Source organism: Actinia tenebrosa, unplaced genomic scaffold (assembly GCF_029948245.1).
Source record: "Actinia tenebrosa isolate PJP-AT-01 unplaced genomic scaffold, QUT_ActTen_1.0 PGA_scaffold17__23_contigs__length_9995812, whole genome shotgun sequence".
Classification (NCBI taxonomy): Eukaryota; Metazoa; Cnidaria; class Anthozoa; order Actiniaria; family Actiniidae; genus Actinia; species Actinia tenebrosa.
In genome coordinates, this window is record NW_028292577.1 from 5,732,902 (window position 1) to 5,740,673 (window position 7,772).

The following is a 7,772-nucleotide window of genomic DNA, read 5'->3' on the forward strand; positions in this document are numbered from 1 at the left end:
AAGTGGTTTTAAAAAATCCACGTTGAAAATTGTTTTTTATTTTATATTTATTTTAGATATTTTTTATAACTTAATCATATATAAATCAATAAAAATAAATTATAAAGATAAGACAAAATATTGTCTCGAAATTTGTAATTATTAGTTGTCGGGCTTCCTTTATATTCTTGTTCAGACCCTCTCGGTTTTACTAGGAACGCCTGTTTTACATTGCATGACTCAACAAAACTTCCTCAAGTTGTAAACAATAGAATGTCCATAGAATCCATAACTTTTCTCCAAGATCTTGTCGAATTTTCTACTTTTTATTCAGTTATAACATTTTGAATATCTAGTGCTATTGATTTTACAACAAGTTATGGCTACAAATGCTGTAAAATTGTACATTTATGAGTTGTCAAATGGACTCGCTCGTCAAATGTCGCCTCTTTTACTTGGTATGTAATTTATGATCATTTTTCATTCTAAAAATATATGTTAAAAAATATTCTTTGATTGTAACAGATATCCTCTATATAATATAGAAAAATTAAACTTATTTTAGTTGTTTTTTTATCCTATATTTTGCGACATAAATTTAACTAAAACTTAACAACATTAAGGTTCTATAAATATTTCCTTGCAATTGTTTTTTCTTTGATAATAATTTTGATGTCTTTGACGTTTGTAGGGAAGCAGATTGATGGTATTTGGTAAGTTAAATGACTCTAAAGTTATAAAATACACTTTTTGTATTAAAAAAACATTTGATATTAAATATATTCAAAATCTCACACCAACCAATAGGTATATGTATGTATGACATAGGTATATACAAAAATCTTTTTTTTGCAGGCATACTGGAGTGGTATGTTTTGGCCATGAGTTTTTCTTTGGTGGAGGTGGAATAGAGTACTGCCGACCAGTAAGTTATTTAGGATTAGGATTTTATTTAATTTTTTTTGTTTGGCAATTAGCACAGGAAGACAAGAGTGTATCCACAAGGCACTTACAATAGACTACTTTGATGATAACTTTGACAATATGGTGGCAATCTTGGATTGCAAGGTATTATGCGGTGTCCAGGCGGGCAAAACAAAACAAAGATGGCAGATAATATGTAGATGTAATTTCTGTGTCTTTCTTTCATAAAAAAAGGTGATGGATGTGAGTGGTGATAATATACTTTGTACCATCAAACATCAAATATCATATTAGATCTATATTTGCCCCTTGGATATTTTACCCCATAATGCCTTATGATTCAAGATGGCCATTGCATCGTCAAAGCAGTCTATTAAGGCATCACCCACATCCTCATTAAAATACTATGTGATTATAAATAAATTTATCATTTGATTCTGCAAAGAACGTGCGTAATATGGAAAAGACCATGCTTGATATGAGACTTATAGTACTTCTCATCTGCTCGCACTGGGTATGATAAGGTTTAGAGAGATTTTGAGCATTTCTTTGCAAAATTAAATGATAAACAACTTATCAAACAGCTAAGCATCTGATACGGCTATGCATTTTTACTCATCACTTGTTTTGGCTCGCCTAATTTTTGGCAAAATACTCCGCGACTACACAGCCGTATCAGATGCTTAGCCGACTGATATTACCTCTATAGCATAAATGATATGTAATAATAAATAATAAGTAGCTAATACTAAATATTTATTCAAAACAATTCATGTTTTGAGTTTTACAGAAGGATGACAACCAGATTGTTGACTACTGCAAATAAATTAATTTGTTTATATGCATAGGGAGGTACGATTCTTGGCCAACCAGATGAAGTCATCAACCTTGGTGACACCCACATCCCAGAAGATGTGTTTATGGAATATCTTAGAGGACTTGGAGCAGATGCATTTAGGTAACATAATAGCAGTATATGATAGACATTATTCAGTGCTAGACTTAATGAAACATCAAGCTAGTTCGTGGTTTGCACCTCCATGATTTCATTATTTCACCGCAGTTCTATCCATTCAATATTCACACTTATTACATATGGTGGCTTGATGAACCCAACAAAAATGACCGGTCACCAACAGGATTGGCTTCATAGCTCAGTTGGTAGAGCATCGCACAGGCATCGCGGAGGTCATGGGTTTGATTCCCATTGAAGCCTGAAATAATTTTTTCAGGTCTTTCTTTACAGCGTTCGCTTAGATTGCTCATTCACTGTGATGATCAACACATCTATCACTTCCGTGATAATGGTATAACACTATATATAGATCAGCTGTTTTCTCATTCACTGACTAGGATTTCAATGAATGTCAATCAAAGAATTGCAATAAAAAACAATATGTTAAGGGAGATTTTGGACTGTATTAAAGACTTTTATTAATCCTCTAATTCTCTAACATCAGTTAAAAATATCCCAAAAGGTTTTTTTGCAGTTCTTTGAATGACGGTCATCAAAATGCTAGTCTGCACTGAGACATCGAATTTGATCTTTTTAAAGGTTTCAAGAAAAAGACATTTAAATGATGGCACTGTAATAGATGGAGATAATAGCATTATTTTTTTCCACAGAGCTGACAAATACCATCTTTTTGAGCACAACTGTAACAAATTTTCCAATGAAGTAACTATGTTTCTTACTGGAAGGAAAATACCCAAACACATCCATGATCTGCCCAACGATATACTGAACAGGTAAGACAAACGATGTGTAGTTCCAAAAATTATCCATACCCCCCCTCCCCCCCCCCCCCCCCCCCCCCCCTCACGGAGGAAATTTTTTAAGACACCCCCGTATCATACAAACTCCGTAATTTTTGTTCTTTCTATGACCACCCTACTCTTCGGAAATTCCAAATTCCTCTGTGGGGTGGGTATGGATGATTTCTGGAACTACACATTACTACAAATTTTCTATTATAATGTAAGACAAACGATGTGTAGATCCAAAAATTATCCATTATACCCTCCTCGGAGGAATTTTTTTAAGACACCCCCCAACCCCCTTAAATTCCAATTTTCTTCCATACAAACTCTATTATTTTTTGTTCTTTCTCTGACCGCACTACTCTTCAGAAATTCCAAATTCCTCTGTGAGGTGGGTATGGGTGATTTCTGGAGCTACACAATACCTTAAAAATTTTACCATGTTAAGAATCCCTTGGTCAGTTAGTTTGTCTACTAAATGCAAAAATCCTTCCAGTTTTAAGCTCCCCCCCCCCCCCCCCCCCCCCCCCCACCCCCTTTCTTCCCCGGGCCAGTCTTTTATGACGATAATAAAAGGAAAGGTAGACTGGAAGTATAGCAAAGGTTTTTTTTCCCTTCTGGTTATAAAAACAAACGATACCATAAAACAATAGACCTATCCCGAATTCGCTTGACTGATCACCAAATAATGGTTTCAAGTCGAGGTTGGATTTGATGAATAAAAGAATCAAGTTCAATCTCAACTTCAAACCATATTGTTCCATATAGAAGATCCCCCATGGAATTTTATGGTATTTACTGTGAATTTTTTTTTTTAGTGCTTTTGGTCAGATGATTAAGCCTATCGTTGATTCCATGAGAGTCACTCCTGCAGGAGGATCGACAGTCGACGATTCAGGCCACGTTTCCTCCTCTTCTAGTTCACACCCAAGACCCAATCCATCCTCTAAAGCTAAGGAATCCAGTAACCCAGAATCCATCTTTGAACCAAGGAGTGATCAGCACCAGCCATCAACCAATCATGAAAGTCTTCCTGTACCAGTCGTTCATAATGTTGAAGATGTCACAAAAATTTTAGAAGCTCTGCAAAGTGATCTTGGTGAAGATAGAACAGAACTTGAATCTTGTTTGGACGATATCGAAAGTTTGTTATTGAAGAAAAAGGAAGTTGTAATCTCAGAGGAATTCGTGAGCAGCATTGGTATAGAATAGTTATTATAAATATATTTATTAATATTAGTATTATAATGATAGAGTACAAACACTAAAAGTGTGCAACACTTTGCACTATTTAGTAGTTAATAGTGCTAATTAAACAATAGAAAACAATAGGATTATCATAATTTAACAGTATTTAGTGGTATTTATGTTGCACACTTATAGTGTTTGTACTCTAGTTGACTTGTAACTTTGTTGGGGAAGTTTAGTAGTGTATGATGCTACAAATGCATTGTGTCTGTGGGCTGGCAATTGCTGCACTCACTGATTCAAGTACCCTTCGAGCAGAGTCTCCTTTTACCTCCTCTACGCCCATAGAGGAGGTAAAAGGAGACTGTGCTCACAGGGTATGATTCGAGTAGAGTTGAGCTTGTTGATTCTCTCCCTTGTTTTGAGAGTTTTTTTCAAGGTTTGCGGGTTTCCCTGCCCTCAAAAACCAGTCAATTCTCCAATTCTATGGGATAAGGGCTTCTGTTGATTAGATGCAAAGGTTTGCCCTCATAAACAAGAACAATTGTATTTCTTATTCTATTCATATGCCAGAAAGTTAAAGACTAGCTCCTAGTTTTAGGATATTCTTCTATTTAATATGTTGACAGTTGGTCACCTTTTTTCTTTAGAAAAACTGTTTTCCAAGATGAAAGAAGTGAAAGACAAGCCTAGATTTTTATTAAATTTTCTTGGAGTAATGAAAGGACTCTGTTTAGAAAAATCATATTTGGAACATCCAAAAGGTATATATCTGCCATACAAGCTCTCATCATCATCATCATCATCATAGCCACCGCCATCATCATCATCACCACCATCACCATCATCATCATCATCATCACCACCATCATCATCATCATCACCATCATCATCATCACCATCATCACCATCATTATCAGCATTAACATCATCATCACCATTATTGTACCACAATTGCCAGTGTTGATATGTCATCACCATCATTGCTATGACCATTATCATTATCATCATCATTATTATCAACACCATACCAAGGGATTATACCAATATTCCATGAGATATTGATGGTGTACGACATTTGCAGCTCAAGACATTTTGTACAAGTTGATAAGTGAGCTGTCTGTCTGTCCATCCAAGCAAAGTCAGATCATTCTAGTGCCTTCTCTACAAATGGTACGTCCAATCAATCAAATCGTTGTACAAGAATATTAGGAGAATTTCATCAAGACATGTCTATTTGTTTTTTCACAGTTATGTAATGCAGTGAGTATAAAACCTGGGCATGATCTGTTGCTAAGCAACACGGCTTCACAGCCTCACATGTTATCAGTCTTAACAAACTGTCTTCTGGAAGGAGAAAACGATGTTCAACTTGCTGCTAGTGAACTTACTTTTAATGTTGCAAGACACAAGGTGTGTACAAGGTGTCTAGAAATAAAATAAATAAATAAATCTTTAACTTCAACTTTGCATTCTGATTGGCTGGGAGCGCATGATTTATGAGAGCATACAGCACACATCATGCATGTACACTTTCTATTTCATTATTTGTATACAAGATAACAATTATATTCTAATCATTTTTTAATTTGAAAAAGAAATAAAAAACTTTCTTGCTGTTCTGTGCTGTGTGCAATTACAGGGACTTTAAGATTCGCAAAATTTGCGGCGGCAACGTCAACTGGAAGTGTAAATTACTGCACTTTGGGTTTCGCGCCTTCAAAATCTGTCTTCCCTATGGATGAAATCTCCAATGCACAGAACCCCGAAGAACAAATATTTACACTTCCAGTTGACGTCCCCGTCATAGATTTTGCAAATCTTAAATTCCCTTATTAAGCGCTTGGCTGTTTGCATGATGCCGTCACTTTACTACCACTACCAAAACGCTTCACAAATTTTCTTTCTTCAAGTTACTATTTCCTCATGTGAGGAAGACATTTGGTGGTAATTAACTGGAAAAAAAACAAAGTGTGCAAGAGATTGGTAGTGGTAGTAAATGATGCTATATATAATGCAAGTGACCTATTGGCAGAATTATGCGTCATTTGAGTTACAAGTCTCTAGTCTTAGGACACAAGGAAACTCTTGCAGTGCCCATACTGGCCTCTACTAAAGATTTCTTATTTACTAGTGAATTGATTGGAAAATTTGTAGGTCTCTAGCGACATTGCATTTGAGTGTTCTACTGCTGTAATGGAATTACTGACTAGAGAACCGGACAAGACAATAAGTATGTGACCATGATAAACTCACAACGTATGATAAGGTGTTAGTAAGTGGTCGGCAAGTGGTCATTAAGTTGGCTGAACACTTACCAACACCTTTTCATTGGTATATGTTGCGAAATCACTTAGTACAGAGTGATTTAGTCACTCTATATTTAGCAACTGATGATGAAGTCCTGTATTGTAAAACTGTTCAAAAACATGTCTTGCTTGAAATTCAAAAGCGTAACTTTATCTTTTAAAGTAATTGTTCGTTTACTACTCTTAGACTTTTTGGTAAATTTGGATCTATAAGAGTATATTTATTCTTATTTTCAGCCTATTACTGCTTGTTTGCGCTTCATCGATTCATGCAGTACAACTCTGAGGTAAGTAAGGGTGTGGTTATTGGGGGAAGAAGTTGAAGTAGGTGTCTGGTCACCCCTCCCGACCCCCACAAGAAACAGTTACTTGCATTTCAATGTCACATGCATGTGCATGCTGTAAGTCAGTACCGTATGTTTCCCACTCATACGATAACCATTCTTATGGGAAGCCATCTTAATGTTATGGCATGTTGTACCATGTATGAGTGCTGTAAGTCAGTATAGTACGTTTCCCACTCATATGATAACCATCCTTATGGGAAGCCGTTTGATGTTACGGCATGTTGTACTATGTACGTGCTGTAAGTCAGTACCGTATATTTCCCACTCATACGATAACCATTCTTATGGCCAGCCAGCACCATACATTTCCTACCCATATAATAGCCATTGGTACCAATATCCATACAATGCTTTTGTATTTCCAGATTCCTGGTCTTGCAAAAGCCTTAGAAGTTGATGTCACAAAGTACAAAGGTCAATCAGATGAGGTAGACAGTCTCTGTCAGCAGCTCACAGTTTTAATGACCTAATGCAATCAACACATAACATACTGGCTTCATGTCAATGTACTGTATGTAAGTTTTTATTTAATTGGGCTTCCTGTGGACTTACTCACGTACCTCTCTTTCATGCTAAGGCTTGGTTACTTTCCAATATGACAGCTCTGCATTGTATTTTTAATATAAATCGCTATATTGCTAGTCACTAACATTATGACTATCCCCCCCCCCCCCTGGTAATTTATTTGCAGTCAGTTGTATTTAAGGATAACAGTCAAAAGTGCACAAAAATAGCTGCTAAAACTGCTTGAGAATTCAATTCTGTATCAAATACATGCACGTGATACATAATTTTAAGTTAAAAGGAGAAATAAAGGAATATAATTTAATTAGCTGGATATTCTGCATCCTGGATTTGAAAAGTGCAGCTATGTAAAAGTGAGGTGTGGTGGTGTTGTTTGATGTGTGTCGAAGTGAGGTGTGACAAAGGTATAACACGGTATACTGTATTGTGTAGGTGGCGTGGTGTGAGTTGAAGTGAGGTATGGTACAACATGGTGGTACTGTATTGTGTAGGGTGGTGTGAGTTGAAGTGAGGTATGGTGTAGCATGGTGATACTGTATTGTGTAGGGTGGTGTGGTGTGTGTTGAGCTAAGGTGTGGTTTGTGTTGAACTAAGGTATGGTTTAGTGTGGTGGTACTGTATTGTGTAGGATGGTGTGGTGTGTGTTGAACAGCTAAGGTGTGGTGTGTGTTGAAATGAGGTATGGTTTTTTATGGTGGTACTGTATTGTGTAGTGTAGTGTGTGTTGGATTGAGGTATG

The 7,772-nt window shown here is 36.2% G+C and overlaps 1 protein-coding gene and 1 non-coding gene across 2 annotated transcripts; both read left to right on the forward strand.

The window, feature by feature from the left end:
- Positions 1-227: 227 nt before the first annotated feature.
- Positions 228-7,337, forward strand: LOC116305562 (uncharacterized). The gene is made up of 12 exons (XM_031715501.2): positions 228-437; positions 671-692; positions 835-904; positions 1,752-1,861; positions 2,530-2,652; positions 3,483-3,865; positions 4,503-4,616; positions 4,937-5,025; positions 5,104-5,265; positions 6,010-6,085; positions 6,399-6,448; positions 6,874-7,337. Exons 1-12 carry the CDS (start codon positions 359-361, stop codon positions 6,976-6,978), a joined length of 1,383 nt encoding a protein of 460 aa, XP_031571361.1. The 5' UTR covers positions 228-358; the 3' UTR covers positions 6,979-7,337.
- On the forward strand, positions 2,047-2,119 carry Trnaa-ggc (transfer RNA alanine (anticodon GGC)). Its single transcript has one exon. It is a non-coding gene; the product is annotated as a tRNA-Ala (tRNA).
- Positions 7,338-7,772: the final 435 nt, after the last annotated feature.

What these genes read in the sequence shown, in the direction of transcription:
- LOC116305562 (XM_031715501.2), top strand. Translation starts at nt 359, where the DNA reads ATGGCTACAAATGCTGTAAAATTGTACATTTATGAGTTGTCAAATGGA. An exon ending in AATGTCGCCTCTTTTACTTG is followed by an intron (nt 438 to 670) that starts GTATGTAATTTA and finishes TGACGTTTGTAG; the next exon opens with GGAAGCAGATTGATGGTATT. An exon ending in CTTGGAGCAGATGCATTTAG is followed by an intron (nt 1,862 to 2,529) that starts GTAACATAATAG and finishes TTTTTTCCACAG; the next exon opens with AGCTGACAAATACCATCTTT.